This window comes from Ranitomeya variabilis, chromosome 2 (assembly GCF_051348905.1).
Source record: "Ranitomeya variabilis isolate aRanVar5 chromosome 2, aRanVar5.hap1, whole genome shotgun sequence".
In the NCBI taxonomy this organism is placed as follows: domain Eukaryota; kingdom Metazoa; phylum Chordata; class Amphibia; order Anura; family Dendrobatidae; genus Ranitomeya; species Ranitomeya variabilis.
The window spans coordinates 235,490,902-235,517,377 of NC_135233.1; the positions used below are offsets into that span (position 1 = coordinate 235,490,902).

A 26,476-nucleotide genomic window follows, 5' to 3' on the forward strand; every position below is an offset into this window, starting at 1 on the left:
CGGTATATTAGGAGGAGGTGACGGGTGTGATCTCTTTATATTAGGAGGAGGTGGCGGGTCTGATCCCTGTATATTAGGAGGAGGTGACGGGTCTGATCCCGGTATATTAGGAGGAGGTGACGGGTCTGATCTTCTGTATATTAGGAAGAGGTGACAGGTCTGATCTCTGTATATTAGGAGCAGGTGACGGGTCTGATCTCTGTATTAGGAGGAGGTGACGGGTCTGATCTCTATATTAGGAGGAGGTGACTGGTGTGATCTCTGTATATTAGGAGGTGACTTGTGTGATCTCTGTATATTAGGAGGAGGTGATGGGTCTGATCTCTGTATATTAGGAGGAGGTGACGGGTCTGATCTCTGTATTAGGAGGAGGTGAAAGGTGTGATCCCTGTATATTAGGAGGAGGTGACGGGTCTGATCTCTGTATATTAGGAGCAGGTGACGGGTCTGATCTCTGTATATTAGGAGCAGGTGACGGGTCTTATCTCTGTATATTAGGAAGAGGTGACAGGTGTGATCTCTGTATATTAGGAGCAGGTGACGGGTCTGATCTCTGTATATTAGGAGGAGGTGACGGGTCTGATCTCTGTATATTAGGAGTAGGTGACAGGTGTGATCCCTGTATATTAGGAGCAGGTTACAGGTGTGATCCCTGTATATTAGGAGGAGGTGACGGATGTGATCTCTTTATATTAGGAGGAGGTGGCGGGTCTGATCTCTGTATATTAGGAGTAGGTGACAGGTGTGATCCCTGTATATTAGGAGCAGGTTACAGGTGTGATCCCTGTATATAAGGAGCAGGTGACGGGTCTGATCTCTGTATATTAGGAGCAGGTGACGGGTCTGATCTCTGTATATTAGGAGCAGGTGACGGGTCTGATCTCTGTATATTAGGAAGAGGTGACGGGTCTGATCTCTGTATATTAGGAAGAGGTGACGGGTCTGATCTCTGTATATTAGGAGGAGGTGACGGGTCTGATCGCTGTATATTAGGAGTAGGTGACAGGTGTGATCCCTGTATATTAGGAGCAGGTGACGGGTCTGATCCCTGTATATTAGGAGTAGGTGAAAGGTGTGATCCCTGTATATTAGGAGCAGGTGACGGGTCTGATCTCTGTATATTAAGAGCAGGTGATGGGTCTGATCTCTGTATATTAGGAGCAGGTGACAGGTGTGATCTCTGTATATTAGGAGGAGGTGACGGGTCTGATCTCTGTATATTAGGAGGAGGTGACGGGTCTGATCCCTGTATATTAGGAGCAGGTGACGGGTCTGATCTCTGTATATTAGGAGGAGGTGACGGGTGTGATCCCTGTATATTAGGAGTAGGTGACAGGTGTGATCCCTGTTTATTAGGAGTAGGTGACAGGTGTGATCCCTGTATATTAGGAGCAGGTGACGGTGTGATCCCTGTATATTAGGAGTAGGTGACAGTTGTGATCCCTGTATATTAGGAGCAGGTGACGGGTCTGATCTCTGTATATTAGGAGCAGGTGACGGGTCTGATCTCTGTATATTAGGAGCAGGTGACGGGTCTGATCCCTGTATATTAGGAGTAGGTGACAGGTGTGATCCCTGTATATTAGGAGCAGGTGACAGGTGTGATCCCTGTATATAAGGAGCAGGTGACGGGTCTGATCTATGTATATTAGGAGCAGGTGACAGGTGTGATCTCTGTATATTAGGAGGAGGTGACGGCTCTGATCTCTATATTAGGAGGAGGTGACTGGTGTGATCTCTGTATATTAGGAGCAGGTGACGGGTATGATCTCTATATTAGGAGGAGGTGACTGGTGTGATCTCTGTATATTAGGAGCAGGTGACGGGTCTGATCTCTGTATATTAGGAGGTGACTGGTGTGATCTCTGTATATTAGGAGCAGGTGACAGGTGTGATCCCTGTTTATTAGGAGTAGGTGACAGGTGTGATCCCTGTATATTAGGAGCAGGTGACGGTGTGATCCCTGTATATTAGGAGTAGGTGACAGTTGTGATCCCTGTATATTAGGAGCAGGTGACGGGTCTGATCTCTGTATATTAGGAGCAGGTGACGGGTCTGATCTCTGTATATTAGGAGCAGGTGACGGGTCTGATCTCTGTATATTAGGAAGAGGTGACGGGTCTGATCTCTGTATATTAGGAAGAGGTGACGGGTCTGATCTCTGTATATTAGGAGGAGGTGACGGGTCTGATCGCTGTATATTAGGAGTAGGTGACAGGTGTGATCCCTGTATATTAGGAGCAGGTGACGGGTCTGATCCCTGTATATTAGGAGTAGGTGAAAGGTGTGATCCCTGTATATTAGGAGCAGGTGATGGGTCTGATCTCTGTATATTAGGAGCAGGTGACAGGTGTGATCTCTGTATATTAGGAGGAGGTGACGGGTCTGATCTCTGTATATTAGGAGGAGGTGACGGGTCTGATCCCTGTATATTAGGAGCAGGTGACGGGTCTGATCTCTGTATATTAGGAGGAGGTGACGGGTGTGATCCCTGTATATTAGGAGTAGGTGACAGGTGTGATCCCTGTTTATTAGGAGTAGGTGACAGGTGTGATCCCTGTATATTAGGAGCAGGTGACGGTGTGATCCCTGTATATTAGGAGTAGGTGACAGTTGTGATCCCTGTATATTAGGAGCAGGTGACGGGTCTGATCTCTGTATATTAGGAGCAGGTGACGGGTCTGATCTCTGTATATTAGGAGCAGGTGACGGGTCTGATCCCTGTATATTAGGAGTAGGTGACAGGTGTGATCCCTGTATATTAGGAGCAGGTGACAGGTGTGATCCCTGTATATAAGGAGCAGGTGACGGGTCTGATCTATGTATATTAGGAGCAGGTGACAGGTGTGATCTCTGTATATTAGGAGGAGGTGACGGCTCTGATCTCTATATTAGGAGGAGGTGACTGGTGTGATCTCTGTATATTAGGAGCAGGTGACGGGTATGATCTCTATATTAGGAGGAGGTGACTGGTGTGATCTCTGTATATTAGGAGCAGGTGACGGGTCTGATCTCTGTATATTAGGAGGTGACTGGTGTGATCTCTGTATATTAGGAGCAGGTGACAGGTGTGATCCCTGTTTATTAGGAGTAGGTGACAGGTGTGATCCCTGTATATTAGGAGCAGGTGACGGTGTGATCCCTGTATATTAGGAGTAGGTGACAGTTGTGATCCCTGTATATTAGGAGCAGGTGACGGGTCTGATCTCTGTATATTAGGAGCAGGTGACGGGTCTGATCTCTGTATATTAGGAGTAGGTGACGGGTGTGATCCCTGTATATTAGGAGCAGGTGACAGGTGTGATCCCTGTATATAAGGAGCAGGTGACGGGTCTGATCTATGTATATTAGGAGCAGGTGACAGGTGTGATCTCTGTATATTAGGAGGAGGTGACGGCTCTGATCTCTATATTAGGAGGAGGTGACTGGTGTGATCTCTGTATATTAGGAGCAGGTGACGGGTATGATCTCTATATTAGGAGGAGGTGACTGGTGTGATCTCTGTATATTAGGAGCAGGTGACGGGTCTGATCTCTGTATATTAGGAGGTGACTGGTGTGATCTCTGTATATTAGGAGCAGGTGACGGGTATGATCTCTATATTAGGAGGAGGTGACTGGTGTGATCTCTGTATATTAGGAGCAGGTGACGGGTCTGATCTCTGTATATTAGGAGGTGACGGGTGTGATCTCTGTATATTAGGAGCAGGTGACGGGTCTGATCTCTGTATATTAGGAGGTGACTGGTGTGATCTCTGTATATTAGGAGCAGGTGACGGGTATGATCTCTATATTAGGAGGAGGTGACTGGTGTGATCTCTGTATATTAGGAGCAGGTGACGGGTCTGATCTCTGTATATTAGGAGGTGACGGGTGTGATCTCTGTATATTAGGAGCAGGTGACGGGTATGATCTCTATATTAGGAGGAGGTGACGGGTGTGATCTCTTTATATTAGGAGGAGGTGACGGGTGTGATCTCTGTATATTAGGAGGAGGTGACAGGTGTGATCTCTGTATTTTAGGAGGAGGTGACGGGTGTGATGTCTATATTAGGAGGAGGTGACAGGTGTAATCTCTGTATAATAGGAGGAGGTGACGGTGTGATTTCTGTATATTAGGAGGTGACGGTATGATCTCTGTATATTAGGAGCAGGTGACGGGTGTGATGTCTGTATATTAGGAGGAGGTGACGGGTGTGATGTCTGTATATTAGGAGGAGGTGACGGTGTGATTTCTGTATATTAGGAGGAGGTGACGGTATGATCTCTGTATATTAGGAGGTGACGGGTGTGATGTCTGTATATTAGGAGGAGGTGACGGGTGTGATGTCTGTATATTAGGAGGAGGTGACGGGTGTGATCTCTGTATATTAGGAGGAGGTGACAGGTGTGATCTCTGTATTTTAGGAGCAGGTGACGGGTGTGATCTCTGTATATTAGGAGGAGGTGACGGTGTGATCTCTGTATATTAGGAGGTGACGGTATGATCTCTGTATATTAGGAGGAGGTGACGGGTGTGATGTCTGTATATTAGGAGCAGGTGACAGGTGTGATCCCTGTATATTAGGAGGAGGTGACAGGTGTGATCCCTGTATATTAGGAGGTGACGGTGTGATTTCTGTATATTAGCAGGTGACGGGTGTGATCTCTGTATATTAGGAGGAGGTGACGGGTGTGATCTCTTTATATTAGGAGGAGGTGACAGGTGTGATCCCTGTATATTAGGAGGTGACGGTGTGATTTCTGTATATTAGCAGGTGACGGGTGTGATCTCTGTATATTAGGAGGAGGTGACGGGTGTGATCTCTGTATATTAGGAGGAGGTGACGGGTGTGATCTCTGTATATTAGGAGGAGGTGACAGGACTGATCCCTGTATCTGAGGAGTTGATGGCTCCTCTCCTCTCTATGGCAGTCATCTCCCCTCATGTCTGTGTATGAGGGGTGGGTGTAAGCCCAGTCTCAGGCTGCCTGTGTATAAGGGGCAGGTGGTCCGGCGGTAGGTGCCCCCCTTCCCGCAGGCTGAGCCCCCTCCCTTGCTTTCCTCGGATGCTGTGACAATGCAGCATGGGGGTGGTGCTCTCCCTCCCCCCATATTCTCCGTCAGATCCCGGTCCTTCCATCCAGCAGTAACAGCATTCTCGTATCAGGGCAGCGTCTTTCTGTCAGGATGGGCCCCTGTATCCTGTTGGTGGCTGTCACTGTCTGTCTGTCTGTCCCAGGCGCTGTCAGTAAGGTGAGTGTCTCTCTCTTTATCTGGACTCATGTCTCCTGTCCATCTGTCCTTCTCATCCTTCATCTCTTCTCCTCCGTCTCTAATCCTCCTTTCCATCCGTCTTTATGATCGCTCCCTGTGGTCTCTTTGCGTCAACAATTCTTCTTCATCTTCACTCAGTTCCATGATGTCCCCTGAGCTCCTGAAGGTGAGGAGTAAGTTACCCATAGACCTCAGCTGACGAACATGCACTGGTCTGTGGTCCCCATGGGACAGGACAACACTGACTGACTGGTTTTAGCAATTCTTGGTTGCTCATAAAATTTGCTAGCTCAGGATCCCCCCCCACCTCAGCTCATTGGGTGATCTGGGAAGATCAGAAGACTTCCCGATGGTGGGAACATCTCCATAGCACGGCTTTTACCCCTGGTATCCAGGAGACACGGAGTCACTGCTCCATCCCCCTCTGATCGTAGTGACCGTCTTGATGAGACGTCTTCATGTCTGTCATCTAATCATGTCATTACAAGATCACCACCATATGACTCAGCCCCACGCTCCAGCCTGGTGTGTGTGTATAATGCCCTCGGAGCCCATACATCGAGGTTACCTCATTATCTGTAATGACATTTTCTCCTGGGGCCGCTGGGATATTAGTCAGAGATATTGTTACGCCAAGAATTACTGGGTGATTTGTGCTAAATAGAGGAAGCCGCCAATAACAGAACTGGGGATCTGCTGGGCCCTTGCAAATATAGTGCCGTATTGTATTACATATGTGTACTGCCATGTTACATATACATGTAGCACCATACTACAGATATATAGTACCATATTACATACATATACTACCATACTAAAGATTTATAGTACCATATTACTGTACATAAATATAGTACCATATTACATTTATATAGTACCATACACTACCATATTGTATACATATAGCACCATACTACAGATATATAGTGCCGTATTACATACATATACTCCCATACTAAAGATATATAGTACCATGTTACATATACATATATAGTACGGTACACTACAGTATTGCATACATATGGTACCATACTATAGATACACTACCGTTCAAAAGTTTACGGTCACTTAGTGCTTTTCTTTCAAAAATAAGGAAATTTCTGTTTTTTTTCCAATTAAGCTAATGTTAAACGATTCAGAAATACACTCTATACATTGTTAATGTGGCAAATGACTATTCTAGCTGCAGCCGTCTGGTTTGTAATGCAATATCTTCATAGGTGTATAGAGGCTCATTTTCAACAACCAGTGTTCTTATGGTACTTTGTGTTTGCTAACTGTGTAAGAAGGCTAATGGATGGTTAGAATACCCTTGTGCAAGTATGTTAGCACAGCTGAAAACAGTTTGGCTGATTAGAAAACCTATAAACCTGACCTTCCTTTGATTTAGTTGAGAATCTGGAGCATTACATTTGTTGGTTCCATTAAACTCTCAAAATGGCCAGGAAAAAAGAACTTTCATGTTAAATTCGACAGTCTATTCTTGTTCTTAGAAATGAAGGCTATTCCATGTGAGAAATTGACAAAAAACTGAAGATTTATTACAACGGTGTGTACTACTCCCTTCAGAGGAGAGTACAAACAGGCTCTAACCAGAGTAGAAAGAGAAGTGGGAGGCCCCGCTGCATAACTGAGCAACAAGACAAGTACATTAGAGGCTGTAGTTTGAGAAATCAACGCCTCATAGGTCCTCAACTGGCAGCTTCATTAAATAGTACACGCAAAATGCCAGTGTCAACGTCTACAGTGAAGAGGCGACTCCAGGATGCTGGCCTTCAGGGCAGAGTGGCAAAGAAAAAGCCATATCTGAGACTGGCTAATAAAAGGAAAAGATTAATATGGGCAAAAGAACACAGACATTGGACAGAGGAAGATTGGAAAAAAGTGTTATGGACAGATGAATCCAAGTTTGAGGTGTTTGGATCACACAGAAGAACCTTTGTGAGATGCAGAACAACTGGAAAGATCCTGGAAGAGAGCCTGACGCCATCTGTCAAGCATGGTGGTGATAATGTGATGGTCTGGGGTTGCTTTGGTGCTGGTGAAGTGGATACTTGAGAAAAATGAATATTCAGAATATTCATTTCTCTTAAGTTTTCGGCACATGTGAATGCCGGCAGCAGCAGGAAGCCGTTGGCTGACACTGCTCACTACTGAAGAGGAATGAATACTTAAAGGGCCACTGTCACCCCCCTCCAGCCGTTATAAACTAAAAGAGCCACCTTGTGCAGCAGTAATACTGCATTCTAACAAGGTGGCTCTTTTAGTTTTAGGTTCAAGTATACCCCAAATAAAGCGTTTTTATACTTAGCCACAATTCCTGTCTCTAGCCAGGGAGGCGGGTGCTCACTCCCCAGCTTGGCCAGCTCCTCTGCCGTCACTCCAATCTTCCTGCGCTTTCGGCGCCGCCCCCTCAGCGCTGTTATCGTTTCAAAACCAGCGCCTGCAATGTGTACTGGTGTCCTGCGCAGACGCAGTAAGCTCTGGCCGTCTGATGTCCCAGCCAGGCTTGCACACTGCGCCTGCGCGGGCATTGCGGCCAGCCACCTTTTATAAAAACCCTGCCTCCTCTAACCATATGTCAAAAAAGAGCAGCCATGGCTTCTTCTAAGCAGCTGCCTAGCACTGAAAATGAAAATAGTGGAGGCCCACAAAGCAGGAGAAGGCTATAAGAAGATAGCAAAGAGTTTTCAAGTTGCCCTTTCTTCAGTTCAAAACGTAAGAAATTGCAGTTAACAGAACAGTGGAGGTCAAGATAAGGTCTGGAAGACCAAGCAAAATTTCAGTGAGAGCTGCTCTTAGGATTGCTAAAGAGGCAAATTAGAACCCCAGCCTGACTTCAAAAGACCTTCAGAAAGCTTTAGCAGACTCGAGTTGTGGTACATTGTTCTACTGTTCAGAGATACCAGCACAAATATAGCCTTCATGGAGCAGTCATCAGAAGAAAACCTCTCCTGCATCCTCACTGTACAATTCTAAGTCAGAAATATGCAAAAGAACATCCAAACAAGCCTGATGAATTTTGGAAGCAAGTCCCGTGCACCTATGAGGTTAAAATATAACTTTTTGGACACAATGATCAAAGATATGTGTGGAAGAACATGCTTTGGAGGTGTGTTGCAGCTAATGACACGGGGAATGATTCATGGGTAGAGGGAAAAAAAATCTCGGCAACAATCAAGGATGCTCCCTCACACATCATCTTCCTCTGCGTCAGACGTCTCAGCCAGTGGGCACGATTACGTTACTTCATTGCGCCACACTGTGGCGGACAGTGAAGCTGCTGAGGAAACATGTTGCAGAGACCAGAGCAGTAGGGGAACGGGAAGAGGTGAGTATGTTTTTTTTTTTTTTTTTTCAAATCAGTGAGTACATTGTGGTGGCTATAGGGCTGTATGAAGGACTGTGGGGTGTGCATTATGTTATACAGGTCCTTCTCAAAAAATTAGCATATAGTGTTAAATTTCATTATTTACCATAATGTAATGATTACAATTAAACTTTCATATATTATAGATTCATTATCCACCAACTGAAATTTGTCAGGTCTTTTATTGTTTTAATACTGATGATTTTGGCATACAACTCCTGATAACCCAAAAAACCTGTCTCAATAAATTAGCATATTTCACCCGGCCAATCAAATAAGTGTTTTTTAATAACAAACAAAAAAACCATCAAATAATAATGTTCAGTTATGCACTCAATACTTGGTCGGGAATCCTTTGGCAGAAATGACTGCTTCAATGCGGCGTGCAATGGAGGCAATCAGCCTGTGACACTGCTGAGATGTTATGGAGGCCCAGGATGCTTCAATAGCGGCCTTAAGCTCATCCAGAGTGTTGGGTCTTGCGTCTCTCAACTTTCTCTTCACAATATCCCACAGATTCTCTATGGGGTTCAGGTCAGGAGAGTTGGCAGGCCAATTGAGCACAGTAATACCATGGTCAGTAAACCATTTACCAGTGGTTTTGGCACTGTGAGCAGGTGCCAGGAAGCATGAAGTGCTCCAAAATCTCCTGATAGCTAGCTGCATTGACCCTGCCCTTGATGAAACACAGTGGACCAGCACCAGCAGCTGACATGGCACCCCACACCATCACTGACTGTGGGTACTTGACACTGGACTTCAGGCATTTTGGCATTTCCTTCTCCCCAGTCTTCCTCCAGACTCTGGCACCTTGATTTCCGAATGACATGCAAAATTTGCTTTCATCAGAAAAAAGTACTTGGGACCACTTAGCAACAGTCCAGTGCTGCTTCTCTGTAGCCCAGGTCAGGCGCTTCTGCCGCTGTTTATGGTTCAAAAGTGGCTTTACCTGGGGAATGCGGCACCTGTAGCCCATTTCCTGCACACGCCTGTGCACGGTGTCTCTGGATGTTTCCACACCAGACTCAGTCCACTGCTTCCTCAGGTTCCCCAAGGTCTGGAATCGGTCCTTCTCCACAATCTTCCTCAGGGTCCGGTCACCTCTTCTCGTTGTACAGCTTTTTCTGCCACATTTTTGCCTTCCAACAGACTTACCATTGAGGTGCCTTGATACAGCACTCTGGGAACAGCCTATTTGTTGAGAAATTTCTTTCTGGGTCTTACCCTCTTGCTTGAGGGTGTCAATGATGGCCTTCTTGACATCTGTCAGGTCGCTAGTCTTACCCATGATGGGGGTTTTGAGTAATGAACCAGGCAGGGAGTTTTTAAAAGCCTCAGGTATCTTTTGCATGTGTTTAGAGTTAATTAGTTGATTCAGAAGATTAGGGTAATAGGTCGTTTAGAGAACCTTTTCTTGATATGCTAATTTATTGAGACAGGTTTTTTGGGTTATCAGGAGTTGTATGCCAAAATCATCAGTATTAAAACAATAAAAGACCTGACAAATTTCAGTTGGTGGATAATGAATCTATAATATATGAAAGTTTAATTGTAATCATTACATTATGGTAAATAATGAAATTTAACACTATATGCTAATTTTTTGAGAAGGACCTGTATGTACTATATGGAGGACTATGGGGTGCATTATACTGTATGGAGGACTGTACGGTGCATTATAATAAATGGAGGACTATGTGGGTGCATTATACTATATGGAAGGCAATGTGGGGACCATTATACTATTTGGAGGACTATGTTGGGCCCATTATACTATACTAGATGGTGGCCCGATTCTAAAGCATCGGGTATTCTAGCGTATGTATGTATATAGCAGCCACATAGTATATAGCACAGGCCACATAGTATATAGGAGCCATGTAGTATATAGCAGACACGCAGTCTATAACACAGCCACACAGTATATAACAGCCCACGCAGTATATAACAGCCCACGCAGTATATAACACAGCCCACGCAGTATATAACACAGCCCACGCAGTATATAATATATATATATAGCAATTGGACTAAAATGTAACTTTTATTAATAAGAATTAAAAACGACTACTGTGATACCTACACCACGTGATATGACACATACAAGGGAAATAAAAAAGAGGGATTGGCGTTCCCTCTTAGGACACAAAAGGTACGTAGGAAAAAATATATATGTGCTGATCCGTTCAAACAAAAGATCCAGCAACATACATTGGTTCCTATTCATACAAGAATAGCAATGCTAGAGAGTCGGACAGGCACGGGTACACATGTACGCTAGTGATGTGTGCAATGTCTACAACAAATCACAATAGGGCATTGTACCCCCAATTATCCTCGTACATGTTCAGTATCACCAACTTGAGTGCTCATTCAGTCCTTAAACTAATCAACCTAGCTATATGCCAAAACCAAATGTAAACATATATAAAGCAGCTGAGTAGGCCTAAAAAAACACATTCCTGACTGGAATAGTCAAATATATATATGCGTTTTGTGGAATAATTGTATACCCATACCAAGGGTTTCCACCTATGTCGCAACTGTATAATACTTCAGTCAGACAAAATACAATGTGAATTCAGCCATAGCGCCTATATCACAGGCAGCTTGGAATGATCTCACCCATTTGATGTGTTATGGAGAGAAAATTGTAGATGGCAGATGGCGTCTCCCGATGCGTTTCGTCCTATCCAGGACTCATCAGGGGAATGACAGGGAACCTGCGGGGCTGCGTTACCTAACGCCCGCTTGTGCCTCCCTTATAAGCAGTGTAATCGGACCGCGATGTATCGCACGCTGTTCTCATCGTGCGCTACACTTCCGGTCCTCGTGACCTCACTTTCGGTTTCGTCAATATTCAGTTTGCGCATGCGCTAGAATTTAACGCATAGGCTCCACGCAGTGGAGCGCAAACATTATATTCAATAGTTATCATCCTTCAAGGTACCCCGGAACATCTTTTGATGAGGACATAATGCATAGAGGTACACCTCTCCAGAACTGTAATTGCGGAGTAGTTATACCCGTAAAGTTGTTCCCGAAAATATGCTTTACCAATTTTGAAACAACCATACTTGTTGGAACCAACTTGTTTTTAAACTATACAAAGTTGTTCCATTTATCCATGGGTATAGTCCGGTGTCAGACAATCCCAATATCATTAAAAAAGGGGGGGGGGGGGGGAAGGCCAGAATTGGAGGAAAAAAGGAAAAAAAAAAAAAAAAATTGTATAAACTACAAATATACCAATATGGAAAAATTCTTTGAAAAAAAGATTACTACTATTCAGACTATCATCAATTCGTAATCGGGGACATCACGGACCATGAACAAAGCCTATATACCCTGTAAGGCCAGCTATTCTGCTGTGCCCTACCTGACGCGGAGGTTGGCAACCTTAAAGAACCTGTGGAAATGGCGCCCCCACTCAACGACGGCTGTCCCTAGCTACTCATCCCTACATGACCCTGATCATAGGGGAGATAGAGGGGTATGTAAACACAGAAGATGAGTGAGGAGAACGAATAGGGGTGACCACCAAGTTGGTATCAACAGGATACCTATAATTCTAAGATTTGTAGGGAGAGTACTATTGATGTCTGCGCTGTGGTACCTAATTGCTGATACCCTACCTATAGCAGGGGTTGGCACCCTAAAAAATTTGCGCATTGTGGCGCCCCCACTCCTCGACGGCTATCCCTATATTATCCCTATTTCCACCTACAATTCTACAGATGGGGAAAAAAGGGGGTGAAGAGCCATAGGGATAAGAGTAAAGGGGTGAGAGGGGGGGGGGAACATCTGCTGGTTTTCATAAAGTGGAATATATACAAGGATTACAAAAAACAACCATATGACAATTGTTCATTTAGGCCATATGGTTGTGTAGTTTTCAAGTTAAAAATCCATCTGTATTCTTTTTGCAGGATTTGTTTGTCCCAGTCACCCCCCCTGGGTGAAGGTACAATTTTGTCGATCCCGACAAATTTAATTTTCTTGGGGTCACCATTGTGATGTATATTCATGCGATTCGCCACCGGGGTATCCCTTTTATTCAGGATATCCCGGACGTGTTCACAAATCCTTTTGCGGAATTCCCTTTTGGTTTTTCCCACGTACTCCATCCCGCACACACAGGTGGCCTTATAGACCACCCCCTTGGTGCGGCAGTTGATGAAATGTCGGATGGAGTACGAGGTACCACTGACATTACCGCAGAAGGACTTGCTAGGAAGAATAGAGTCGCAAGCTTTGCACCTCCCGCATCTAAAGCAACCTGTAGTTTGATTTTTCAAAAAATTCTTTGTTCCCTGGTTGGATTGAAAATGACTGTGGACAAGACGGTCACCTAGGGATCTCCCCCTTCTGTATGTAATTTGCGGTATTTCTGGAAGAAACTCCTTAATGTCATTATCCAATGCTAAAACCGACCAGTGTCGTTGCAAGATGGTTCTGATGTCATTGGCCCCATTTGAATATTTTGTAATGAAGCGAACCTTAGTGTCGGATTCATCTCTCATTCTGGGGACCAATAGATCCCTCCTGTCTCTTGCTACAGATTCTTTATAGGCTCTTTTCAAAATACCTTGTGGATATCCCCTTTCCAAGAACCTCATCTGCAAATCATTGGCTTGTTCTTGAAATGTTTCAAGTTGTGAACAGTTTCTGCACATACGCAGGTAAACTATACAAAGTTGTTCCATTTATCCATGGGTATAGTCCGGGTTTTACCCCGGTGTCAGACAATCCCAATATCATTAAAAAAGAAGGGGGGCGGGGAGGGAGGCCAGAATTGGAGGAAAAAAGGAAAAAACTAAAATAAAAAATTGTATAAACTACAAATATACCAACGGATCAGCACATATATATTTTTTCCTACGTACCTTTTGTGTCCTAAGAGGGAACGCCAATCCCTCTTTTTTATTTCCCTTGTATGTGTCATATCACGTGGTGTAGGTATCACAGTAGTCGTTTTTAATTCTTATTAATAAAAGTTACATTTTAGTCCAATTGCTATATATATATATAATAATTTTCATTGGAATTATCCCGCTAGCTCTATTTTGCACGGGTATGGCCGGATTTCTCACGGTCGGTTTAGACACCAATCAATGGGTTTCTGAGGCCAGAGAGGTATTTTCAGAAAAAACTTTCACACAAAAAAAGTACATCCCCACATTCAATGCGGCCTTTAAGGAGCTAAATAAAGTGTACAAGGAGCAAATATCCTCATGGTGGGAGGTACAAAGCCTGGATAATTACATAAAATCAGGCATTGTCCCTCGGCACCTTAGAATTACATTGTCACCTGGTTATCGTTATAAGAACTCGAATCTGTTGACACGGTGGGAAAAGGAAGCCACGGATAGTTCAATAAGATTGATGAGGCTCCTTTTGGAAGAAGAGAAGCAGAACCTCTCCACCTTAAGCGAGGCCTTAAAGGAACAGAAACAAAAAATTTTCGGCAGAACCAGATTTTTCAAAAAAAGAAATCCAATTACAAAACTCTTTGGAAAGGTTTCAATACCATTTAAAAGAAAAAAAAAGCATAAATTCTTTATTCCAGACCTCCAAGAGTTCAAAGAGAATAAAGCCTATACCTTCCTGACAACCAGATCTCAACGTAAAGTTGAGACAGATATTTCATCATCAGAGGCAGAAGCTTCTGATAGTGAGACGAGAACTCACAACCAGAGAGGTAGAGGCAGAGGCAGGGGTAACGGTCGGGGTCGAGGAGGAAACAGGAGGTCCCCCCAAAAAAATAGTTTTTTAGAACTCAGCTACCCTCTCAGGAGTCTCACCAACGCACACAACCCAGTATAGACATGCAGGTCATCAACCTATCCTCCAGATCCCTCAATAGGGAAGAGGTGCAACTACTTAGTAGAGGTCTTTCATTTGTTCCTATACGTCTGACATGGACACCTTTGAGGTCATCAAAGATTTAAACCTCTTCATTAGACAACTTAAATGGAAGAAATTCTTTGTGAGGGAGGATAGAAAACAATGTGAGAGTTTGGGTATACCTGATGACCTACTGGGTGATGTACGTTTTTTGTTCCATCTCGCTGACATGGATCCTAATCAGGAAGGTATAGGACCATTCACCAAATTAAAGAACAAAAGTTCAAAAATGCCCCCACCAATGGGGGATATTGGCTCCTTGGATATTTTCTTAAATTTGGTCACAGAGGACATAGTCAAATTATCAGGGTCAAGAGGCAGAAACACCTATAACCTCACAAAAAATGAGATCACTTGCCTCCACAATCTTGAAAACGACTCTAACATCGTTATAAAGCCCTCTGACAAAGGGGGCAATGTGGTCGTTATGAATTCAACAGACTATAGACTATTGTGCCTCGGCCTTCTAGAAAAAAACTGATGAGTATCAACTCCTTAGAACCAATCCTTTGACTAGGTTTCTTGATGAATTGAAGATGATTGTTGAGCAGGGCTTCGCAGATCGTATTCTTGGGAAAGAGGAGAGAGATTTCATACTTCCCAAATATCCAGTTTTACCTACTTTCTATTGTCTCCCCAAAATTCACAAGGGTACAAATCCCTTAAAGGGGAGACCCATTGTGTCGGGGAACAATAGTCTGACCGAAAAATTGGGGGTATACATTGATAAGGTACTCAAACCTTTTGTCAGTTCATTGAATTCGTATGTACGGGACACCACGGACCTCCTAAGCAAATTGGATGGTGTTTTTCTTGACCCCGATATGGTAATAGGAAGCATAGATGTCGAAGCTCTATATTCCTCCATTCCGCACGACAAGGGCCTAGCAGCTGCTAGATATTTTTTGAACACCAGGGGCATACAATTTGACAAACATAATAAATTCATACTGAAAAGTTTGGAGTTTTGCCTCACTAAAAATATCTTTCTTTTTGACCAGAAACTCTACCACCAGCTCAGGGGCACCGCGATGGGCAGCCCTTGTACGCCATCGTATGCTAATTTGCTCCTGGGCTGGTGGGAGGAGACAATGGTCTTCGGTGATTCTACGTTATGTCTCGATGATAGTCATATTATGGCTTCGATACATCGACGACATTCTGGTCATTTGGAGAGGGAATTCTCTGGAGTTTGGCTCGTTTGTTGATGGCCTTAATACCAACAATATAGGCCTTAGTTTCACGTATGAAGTGAACCCCACAAAATTGTCCTTTTTTGACATCTGCATTGAAAAAACTTCCAGTGGAGCTATAGCGACGAGAACACACAGGAAGAGTACATCAACGAATTCCCTCTTGAGATGGGAGAGTAACCATCCCATCCCTCTCAAGAGAGGAATACCGAAAGGACAATACCTGCGTATGTGCAGAAACTGTTCACAACTTGAAACATTTCAAGAACAAGCCAATGATTTGCAGATGAGGTTCTTGGAAAGGGGATATCCACAAGGTATTTTGAAAAGAGCCTATAAAGAATCTGTAGCAAGAGACAGGAGGGATCTATTGGTCCCCAGAATGAGAGATGAATCCGACACTAAGGTTCGCTTCATTACAAAATATTCAAATGGGGCCAATGACATCAGAACCATCTTGCAACGACACTGGTCGGTTTTAGCAATGGATAATGACATTAAGGAGTTTCTTCCAGAAATACCGCAAATTACATACAGAAGGGAGAGATCCCTAGGTGACCGTCTTGTCCACAGTCATTTTCAATCCAACCAGGGAACAAAGAATTTTTTGAAAAATCAAACTACAGGTTGCTTTAGATGCGGGAGGTGCAAAGCTTGCGACTCTATTCTTCCTAGCAAGTCCTTCTGCGGTAATGTCAGTGGTACCTCATACTCCATCCGACATTTCATCAACTGCCGCACCAAGGGGGTGGTCTATAAGGCCACCTGTGTGTGCGGGATGGAGTACGTGGGAAAAACCAAAAGGGAATTCCGCAAAAGGATTTGTGAACACGTCCGGGATATCCTGAATAAAAGGGATACCCCGGTGGCGAATCACATGAATATACATCACAATGGTGACCCCAAGAAAATTAAATTTGTCGGGATCGACAAAATTGTACCTTCACCCAGGGGGGGTGACTGGGACAAACAAATCCTGCAAAAAGAATACAGATGGATTTTTAACTTGAAAACTACACAACCATATGGCCTAAATGAACAATTGTCATATGGTTGTTCTTTGTAATCCTTGTATATATTCCACTTTATGAAAACCAGCAGATGTTCCCCCCCCCCCCCTCTCACCCCTTTACTCTTATCCCTATGGCTCTTCACCCCCTTTTTTCCCCATCTGTAGAATTGTAGGTGGAAATAGGGATAATATAGGGATAGCCGTCGAGGAGTGGGGGCGCCACAATGCGCAAATTTTTTAGGGTGCCAACCCCTGCTATAGGTAGGGTATCAGCAATTAGGTACCACAGCGCAGACATCAATAGTACTCTCCCTACAAATCTTAGAATTATAGGTATCCTGTTGATACCAACTTGGTGGTCACCCCTATTCGTTCTCCTCACTCATCTTCTGTGTTTACATACCCCTCTATCTCCCCTATGATCAGGGTCATGTAGGGATGAGTAGCTAGGGACAGCCGTCGTTGAGTGGGGGCGCCATTTGCGCAGGTTCTTTAAGGGTGCCAACCTCCGCGTCAGGTAGGGCACAGCAGAATAGCTGGCCTTACAGGGTATATAGGCTTTGTTCATGGTCCGTGGTGTCCCCGATTACGAATTGATGATAGTCTGAATAGTAGTAATCTTTTTTTCAAAGAATTTTTCCATATTGGTATATTTGTAGTTTATACAATTTTTTTTTCTTTTTTTTTTTCCTTTTTTCCTCCAATTCTGGCCTCCCCCCCCCCCCCCCCTCCTTTTTTTAATGATATTGGGATTGTCTGACACCGGGGTAAAACCCGGACTATACCCATGGATAAATGGAACAACTTTGTATAGTTTAAAAACAAGTTGGTTCCAACAAGTATGGTTGTTTCAAAATTGGTAAAGCATATTTTCGGTAACAACTTTACGGGTATAACTACTCCGCAATTACAGTTCTGGAGAGGTGTACCTCTATGCATTATGTCCTCATCAAAAGATGTTCCGGGGTACCTTGAAGGATGATAACTATTGAATATAATGTTTGCGCTCCACTGCGTGGAGCCTATGCGTTCCATTCTAGCGCATGCGCAAACTGAATATTGACGAAACCGGAAGTGAGGTCACGAGGACCGGAAGTGTAGCGCACGATGAGAACAGCGTGCGATACATCGCGGTCCGACTACACTGCTTATAAGGGAGGCACAAGCGGGCGTTAGGTAACGCAGCCCCGCAGGTTCCCTGTCATTCCCCTGAGGAGTCCTGGATAGGACGAAACGCGTCGGGAGACGCCATCTGCCATCTACAATTTTCTCTCCATAACACATCAAATGGGTGAGATCATTCCAAGCTGCCTGTGATATAGGCGCTATGGCTGAATTCACATTGTATTTTGTCTGACTGAAGTATTATACAGTTGCGACATAGGTGGAAACCCTTGGTATGGGTATACAATTATTCCACAAAACGCATATACACTCACCGGCCACTTTATTAGGTACACCATGCTAGTAACGGGTTGGACCCCCTTTTGCCTTCAGAACTGCCTCAATTCTTCGTGGCATAGATTCAACAAGGTGCTGGAAGCATTCCTCAGAGATTTTGGTCCATATTGACATGATGGCATCACACAGTTGCCGCAGATTTGTCGGCTGCACATCCCAAAGATGCTCCATACAAGGCAGGATGGATCCATGCTTTCATGCTGTTTACGCCAAATTCTGACCCTACCATCCAAATGTCGCAGCAGAAATCGAGACTCATCAGACCAAGCAACGTTTTTCCAATCTTCTACTGTCCAATTTCGATGAGCTTGTACAAATTGTAGCCTCAGTTTCCTGTTCTTAGCTGAAAGGAGTGGTACCCGGTGTGGTCTTCTGCTGCTGTAGCCCATCTGCCTCAAAGTTCGACGCACTGTGCGTTCAGAGATGCTCTTAGGCCTACCTTGGTTGTAACGGGTGGCGATTTGAGTCACTGTTGCCTTTCTATCAGCTCGAACCAGTCTGCCCATTCTCCTCTGACCTCTGGCATCAACAAGGCATTTCCGCCCACAGAACTGCCGCTCACTGGATTTTTTTTCTTTTTCGGACCATTCTCTGTAAACCCTAGAGATGGTTGTGGGTGAAAATGCCAGTAGATCAGCAGTTTCTGAAATACTCAGACCAGCCCTTCTGGCACCAACAACCATGCCACGTTCAAAGGCACTCAAATCACCTTTCTTCCCCATACTGATGCTCGGTTTGAACTGCAGGAGATTGTCTTGACCATGTCTACATGCCTAAATGCACTGAGTTGCCGCCATGTGATTGGCTGATTAGAAATTAAGTGTTAACAAGAAGTTGGACAGGTGTACCTAATAAAGTGGCCGGTGAGTGTATATATTTGACTATTCCAGTCAGGAATGTGTTTTTTTTAGGCCTACTCAGCTGCTTTATATATGTTTACATTTGGTTTTGGCATATAGCTAGGTTGATTAGTTTAAGGACTGAATGAGCACTCAAGTTGGTGATACTGAACATGTACGAGGATAATTGGGGGTACAATGCCCTATTGTGATTTGTTGTAGACATTGCACACATCACTAGCGTACATGTGTGCCTGTGCCGTGCCTGTCCGACTCTCTAGCATTGCTATTCTTGTATGAATAGGAACCAATGTATGTTGCTGGATCTTTTGTTTGAACGGATCAGCACATATATATTTTTTCCTACGTACCTTTTGTGTCCTAAGAGGGAACGCCAATCCCTCTTTTTTATTTCCCTTGTATGTGTCATATCACGTGGTGTAGGTATCACAGTAGTCGTTTTTAATTCTTATTAATAAAAGTTACATTTTAGTCCAATTGCTATATATATCTAATAATTTTCATTGTAATTATCCCGCTAGCTCTACCACGCAGTATATAACACAGCTCACGTAGTATATAACACTGCCCATGTAGTATATTGCAGCCACGCAGTATATAACACAGCCCACGTAATAGATAACACAGCCCAAGTAATTTATATTACAGCCCACGCAGTATATAACACAGGCCACATAGTATATAACATAGCCGACGCAGTATATAACACTGCCCACGTAGTATATAACACTGCCCAGATAGTATATAGCAGCCACATAGTATATTACACAGCCCACGTAATATATAGCACAGCCCACGCTGTGCATAGGCAGCATCAATAGTAAAAAGTTGGTCACACAGGGTTAATAGCAGCGTCAACGAAGTGCGTTACTCGCGGCCGCTAGGCCGCGACCAATCAGCGATGCGGGATTTCCGGGACAGACAGACGACAGACAGACAGAAAGACAGACAGACGGAAGTACCCCTTAGACAATTATATAGTAGATGGAGAGCTGTGTGGGGACCATTATAGTATTTGGAAGGCTAGGTGAAAGATATTATATTTGGAGGGCCAGTATAATATTTGGAAAGCTATGTGGGGGCCATTATACTATATGGAGGGTGATGTTGGATCCTTTATACTTTATGGAGACTATATGCACACCATTATACTGTATGTGAGCAGTTATACAGTGTGAAGGTTTGTGTGGGGTTCATCATAATGTGTGGAGGCCATTATACAGTTTGAAGGGCTGTATGGAGGCCATTATACCATTTGAAGGACTGTGCGGTGGGTCCATTACACTATGTCTTTTATGTATGTGCTTCATCCAAGCATGTGTTTGTATGTATGTGCTCCGTCAATTCATGTTTTGGTATGTATTTGCTCCGTCCATGCTTATGTCTGAATGTATGTGGTCTGTCCATGCATGTGTCGGTAAGTATGTGCTCTGTCCATGCATATGTTGCTATGTATGTGCTCCATCCATGCATGTGTCTGCATGTATATAAAGTTGTGTGAAATAGTGTTTGCTCCTTCCCGATTTCCTATTCTTTTGCATGTTTGTCACAATTAAAAGTTTCAGATCCCAAAACAAATTTAAATATTAGACAAAGATAACACAAAATACAGGTTTTAAATGATGATCTTTATTATTAAGGGAAAAATAAATCCAAACCTCTAGGGCCTCGTGTGAAAAAGTGATTGCCCCGTAAACCTAATAACTGGTTGGGCCACCTGTAACAGCAACAACTGCAATCAAGCATTTGCGATAACTGGCAATGAGTCTTTTACAACACTCTGGAAGAATTTTGGCCCACTTATCTCTGCAGAATTGATGTAATTCAGCCACATTGGATGCTTTCCGAGCATGAACCGCCTTTTTTAAGGTCATGCCACAGCATCTAAACTGGATTAAGGTCAGGACTTTGACTAGGCCACTCCAAAGTCTTAATTTAGTTTTTCTTAAGCCATTCAGAGGTGGCCTTGCTGGTGTGTTTTGGATCATTGTTCTGCTGCATGACCCAATTGTGCTTCAGCTTGAGGTTAGGAACAGATGGTTGGACATTCTCCTTCAGGACTTTTTGGTAGACAGCTGAATTTAAGGTTCCATTTACCACATCAAGTCTTGTACATGCCAGCTCAATCCTCTGGCGCATGCTGCACACACCGACAGCCCTAACTACAGAAAAAACCCTTGAAAGAGACCATAAAGGCCGAAACGTTGGGGATAGTACTTTCTGTTATACTCAATTTTCAGTTTTGAATTCCAATAAATCTAATTTCTTTCACCATATGGACTATGCTTTTCGAGTGCTTGAGGTTACCTTTATTATTGTGCCATATAGTGTCCATATAACAGTGCTACATAGTGCCTAAATAATAGCACCATACAATGCTTACATAATAGTGCCATATAGTATCCATATAGCAGTGTTACATGTTGCATAAATAATATCACCTTATAGTGCTTAAATATTAGTGCAATACACTAACATTTAGTGTCCAGTTCATTTGGCTCTGGGTCCTTCTCCTCAGTGTACCGTGTTAGGATGACTTCTTGTCCAGGTAGACCTCCTTTCTGACTGTAAGCTCTTTAGGGCAGTAATGTTAGGCCAGTTTTTCGCCATTGCTCCATAATTGTTATAATGTCCCTCAGGGCTAAGCACTAAATGCATTTTTATGGATTATAACAAAGCATGATGTAGAGCACAGGAACTCACAGCATTTTCTCTTATTGCACTTTTTTTTTTCCTCATCCAGCCTCTGGGTGTACTGAGCCGTGATGACTTTGGAGTTGCTCGAAGGGTCAGAAGAAGCCTTCCTTATGAGGCTGACATGATGTCCTACATGCCCTCAGAACCAGTCCACAACGAGCCTTTATACCCTGACCTAAGCCAAGCAATGCTTGCCAGATTGGCGGCCTACCCTCAAGAAGAACTTCTGGCCCGAGCCTTGGAGAGGATGGGCAACCTCCGAAAAGTTGAACCCACCCATGATAGCCCGTCCCTCCAACAGCTGGTAGAAGAAGGGCAGAGGAGAGATAAGGAGGCTGTGTATCTAGCCAACCTTCTGCACTTGTGGAATCAGATCAACCAGGGTAAGGCCTACATTGACCAACTTCAGGGTTTTCAAGGTCCTGTGCCATCAGACATATCGGAATATCAGAGGCTGTATCCAGACTATGACGAGACTGCGGTGGTGGCCAGCCGGACGAGACCACAGATTTCAAGAAACCAGATGGCACAGAGTCATTACAGGCAAAATCGGGCCTATGAAGGTCCAGCTTTACATCTTCAACCAGAAGAGACCAATGAAGATGCATATCCAATGGATGAGGAGATGTTAAGGTAAGAGTCAGTATACAAAGCACCAATACTGTCTAATTGGTGTCCATGGGTAGAGTGAGACTGCCCTGGATATCAGTCAGAAACTAATGATGCTGCGAAGATTGGGCAGTGTCATCACTTAATGACTGACGCTGTCATTGGAGAGGTTTAAAGCAGATACACATTTCATTATAATAAATGCTTCAAATTATAAAGTCAGTAATTAATGTTCTAGCTCAGTCTTCCCTGGGTAAAGCCAGTTGTGTTTTGCCATTTTACTACGATTAGTTACGTAATTTGAAACTCGCAGTACCACTTTTTGCTACTATTAGCTGCAAGTATTTTTCATAGGCAACAATGCAACAGCGCCCCCAACTCTGCAACTCATCAAAACGACAGAAATGTGGCAGACTCTGGTTTAGCATGAGCAGTCAGTGATAAATGAAAGACATAAAGTCTCCCAGCAGCACAGAGAGTATCAGAAGAGTCCATGTGTTGTGTCTGTATGCAGTATTTCAGGGACCACATGCAAGGAAAGGAACCACAAAGCCTCATAGCATAAGGAGCAATGTTTCCCAGCAGCACAGAGTATTTATGCACTATCTTATAATGGTGTTTTTTTCCAATGCTCTCACAGGTACCTTGTAACTCGTGTCCTATCTGCAATGAATGAGGCTGAAATGTCTCAGCGTCTACCACCAAGTGTCCCTCGACGCATGCGGCGCTCGTTGGATGACGACCATGATGATGAGGACACCCCAGCCAATCTGCTGCGTGTCAAACGTCTGGACACCGACAACGCAGTCCCTGACTACTCCTCTAATGGGCTGCTCCACAGGAAGCGGATGGAAAGTAGCCTCGATATTCAGAGCCGGCCCCAACATTTTACTGATCAAAGGGTTACGGAGCAACTGCTGAAGTATTTCCCTGAATAACCGTCCTCTTAACCACCACATCCTACTCATTCTACACATAGATTCCTCATGTGACACCACATACATATCTGTATCTGTCCATCCACGCATGGGTCGGATGCTGTGACTTTCTGCCATGTTGTTCTCCCGCTCAGTCATTGGACTGGATGACCGCCATGGGGTCACAGCTCGTCCACTGGCCCGAGCCTTGCAGAATGTACAACCCATGCCCAACAGAGACAGCAAAAGTACTCGAATGGGCCCTCTATCCACCTTCCACCCCAATGACACCTGTGAGCGAGCGCCATCTTGGATTTTTATGAACCTCCAGTATGAAAAACCCACAGTGTTCATATTGAACGTAAGATTATTTCCATTAGCTCATAACCCAAACCCACCAGTCCCTAAGGATTGATAGACCACATGGACTGTCTTAAAGGGCAACTCCACTTTTGAATTGCTGTCCATGTAACTGGGAGTGATATTAGGGTAAGACAATATTGGAAAAAATTTAAAGGGGTTGTCCATAGTGATGAGCGAGTATACTCGTTACTCGAGTTTTTCCGAGCATGCTCGGGTGGCTCTCCGAGTATCTTAGATGTGCTCTGAGATTTAGTTTCTGTCTCCGTAGCTGCATGATTTTCTGCTGCTAGACAGCCTGAGTACATGTGGGGGTTGCCTGTTTGTTAGGAAATCCCCACATGTATTCAGCCTGTCTAGCAGCCGCAAATCATGCAGCTACGGAGACAAAAAAATAAATCTCCGCGCACACCCAAATACTTGGAGATCACCCGATCATGCACGGGAAATCTCGCGTAACAGCGATACTCGATAGTCGCTCATCACTAGAACTTGTCCAGTGTGACCTTAGGGGAGATCTAAAAGCTTAATAAGAGTGTGTCTTTAAGATCAGAGATAAGCGGCGTCATACTGTTGGTGATAGCTCTCCGACCATTAAAAAACCACAACGCCCAGAAAGGAGAATCACTTACACGACAAATTCCTAATGTTTAGTGAAAGTACTCCAAAAGTGGAGTTACCCATTAAATTGGTGGGCATTATATTTACTCAGACCCAGAGAAGAAGAATGTAAGAAACCATTGAAATCTTGGCATATTTATTTTCACATATAAAATCCTGATACAATCTCCCGAAAAGCTGCTGCAGGGGGCTTAAGTGACCCCCACACACATCTGTCCTTATTCTACCAGCAAAATATGGGCCTAATGGATCAAAACCATCTCCAGGGCAAAGTGCTCTTAGTGTCCATAGCAACCAATCAGAACTCGGCTTTCATTTTGTAAACTGCCTGGTAGAAATGAAACACAGACTCTGATTGGTTGCTATGGACAACATGGAACCTTAGATACATGAGGCCTGCTGGCTCCAGAATGTATCTCCTCCCATATCCACAGCACTGGTCCCAGTGCTACCAGACCCATGTCTATGTATATCTGCCCCCGCTACTTCGCCATCCATCGTCGCCCTGCTCTGTGTCCCAGTTTTTAATGTGTGTTATTTTTCTATCCTCGCTTATCGCATAGATGTGCACTGAGCAGTAAAGAGACGTCACTTATTGTATATTGCTCTGCAGGTAAATAAAATGGTGTATCTATACCCGGCTCTTACTCCCATGTGACGCGGTACTACACATGTATAACATATATCATTCTCCGCCAACCCAAGGCGTGTGCATCACAGGTAGTACATGCAGGCCGGCGACCCAAGGCGTGTGCATCACAGGTAGTACGTGCAGGCCGGTGACCCAAGGCATGTGCATCACAGGTAGTATGTGCAGGCCGGTGACCCAAGGCATGTGCATCACAGGTAGTATGTGCAGGCCGGCGACCCAAGGCGTGTGCATCACAGGTAGTACATGCAGGCCTACGACCCAAGGCGTATGTGGAGCGCCCCCACGTGTAGGGCAATGGGGTACTCGGTACCGGGTCTGTCTTGGTTCTGGGGATGTCACGGTGGCCCGACCCGGTCCGTGGCCCTTCTGAGGGGCGTCCAATTAAAGGTGAAGTTTGTCTGGTGTTCGTGACGCCACCTGTGGTATTCGGTCAGGGTGACTGACGCTGCTTAGGGGTCCGCTGGGGTGATGGAATGGCAGCTAGATGGTATACCTTCCCACAGGTGAAGTATGTCCCCAGGGCTTCCCAGATGTGTAGGTGGGGATGGTGGACGATGTAAGGCGCAATGAATAACGAGGACACAAAGGTTACAGTCTCTTTACCTTTTACTGAAGACTTCAGGGTCCACAGTCCAGAGTACCGTTCACAGGGCAGGCAGAGTCCGGCCGGTCCGAAGGCACATCCAGAGTTCCCTTATCCAGGTGGAAATCAGTAGCCTTCCTACTAGCGCCTGTGTGTTGTAGTACCTCCCTCCTGAGCACCACGGGATAGTCCTCACAACTTTCGTAGATGTTTCTGATGTTCTCTCTCTCTGTCCCCCAGATGGTATGGATAGGACAACCCGTATGACGGGGTAGGCCTGGAGCTTATTTATAGGGACCCTAGAGACGCCCCTCTCCCACAATTTGCCTCCGTGTCTTCTTAGGTATTAAGGTCGGGCAACCAACTTGGAATTGACTGTCCTGCCGGTCTCTGAAGTAATACGTAGAGTCAATTACTCCCTCGGTGTTCCGGCCACCGGCTACGCGCCTCAGAAGGAGGCTGCCGATCTTGGGGCAGAACTCCTCCCGGTATTATGTCCTTGTGCTGTGACTTCGTTTCTCACTCTCCACAATACAATTCCTTTCCTGTCCTTTCTTAGGATGCTGCCGCAATGGGTGCAGGCGCAGCTCTGTAACGTTCTATCTCGTGCTTGGCTTCTGTCAGGATCCCACCCCTGACAGGGTCCCTCTGTCTGCAGCTCAGATGTTCCTCCGTCTCCCCCTGTCTGCCTGACAGGTCCTCTCTGGGTCAAACCCAGATAGCTTCTCACTGACTTCCTATCCAACCCACCAGTTTTACCCGTGTGTGAGGAGTGCCCTAATAGATAGAAGCAAGGTGGACCCCTGGTGGACTGGAGTGTGAAGTCTAGTGTTTGACTTGTGATACCTGGTCAGGTGAACTCCTTTAGTACCATCAGACGTAATATCACTCCCCCTGGTGGAAGAGCGACATTACTGCAACGACCAGGACTCTGGGGCGCTGCACTTGCATCACAGGTAGTATGTGCAGGCCGGCGACC

At 44.7% G+C, this 26,476-nt stretch overlaps 1 protein-coding gene across 1 annotated transcript; it reads left to right on the forward strand.

Moving 5' to 3' along the window:
- Window positions 1-4,857: 4,857 nt before the first annotated feature.
- Window positions 4,858-24,898, forward strand: PCSK1N (proprotein convertase subtilisin/kexin type 1 inhibitor). The gene is made up of 3 exons (XM_077284087.1): window positions 4,858-5,234; window positions 21,802-22,388; window positions 23,005-24,898. Exons 1-3 carry the CDS (start codon window positions 5,169-5,171, stop codon window positions 23,300-23,302), a joined length of 951 nt encoding a protein of 316 aa, XP_077140202.1. The 5' UTR covers window positions 4,858-5,168; the 3' UTR covers window positions 23,303-24,898.
- The last annotated feature ends 1,578 nt before the right edge of the window (window positions 24,899-26,476 follow it).

Bases quoted from the DNA above. Each gene is read 5' to 3' on its own strand.
- PCSK1N (XM_077284087.1), top strand. From the start codon at position 5,169: ATGGGCCCCTGTATCCTGTTGGTGGCTGTCACTGTCTGTCTGTCTGTC. The intron at 5,235-21,801 runs GTGAGTGTCTCT...TTCCTCATCCAG, and splicing joins TCCCAGGCGCTGTCAGTAAG to CCTCTGGGTGTACTGAGCCG. The intron at 22,389-23,004 runs GTAAGAGTCAGT...ATGCTCTCACAG, and splicing joins ATGGATGAGGAGATGTTAAG to GTACCTTGTAACTCGTGTCC.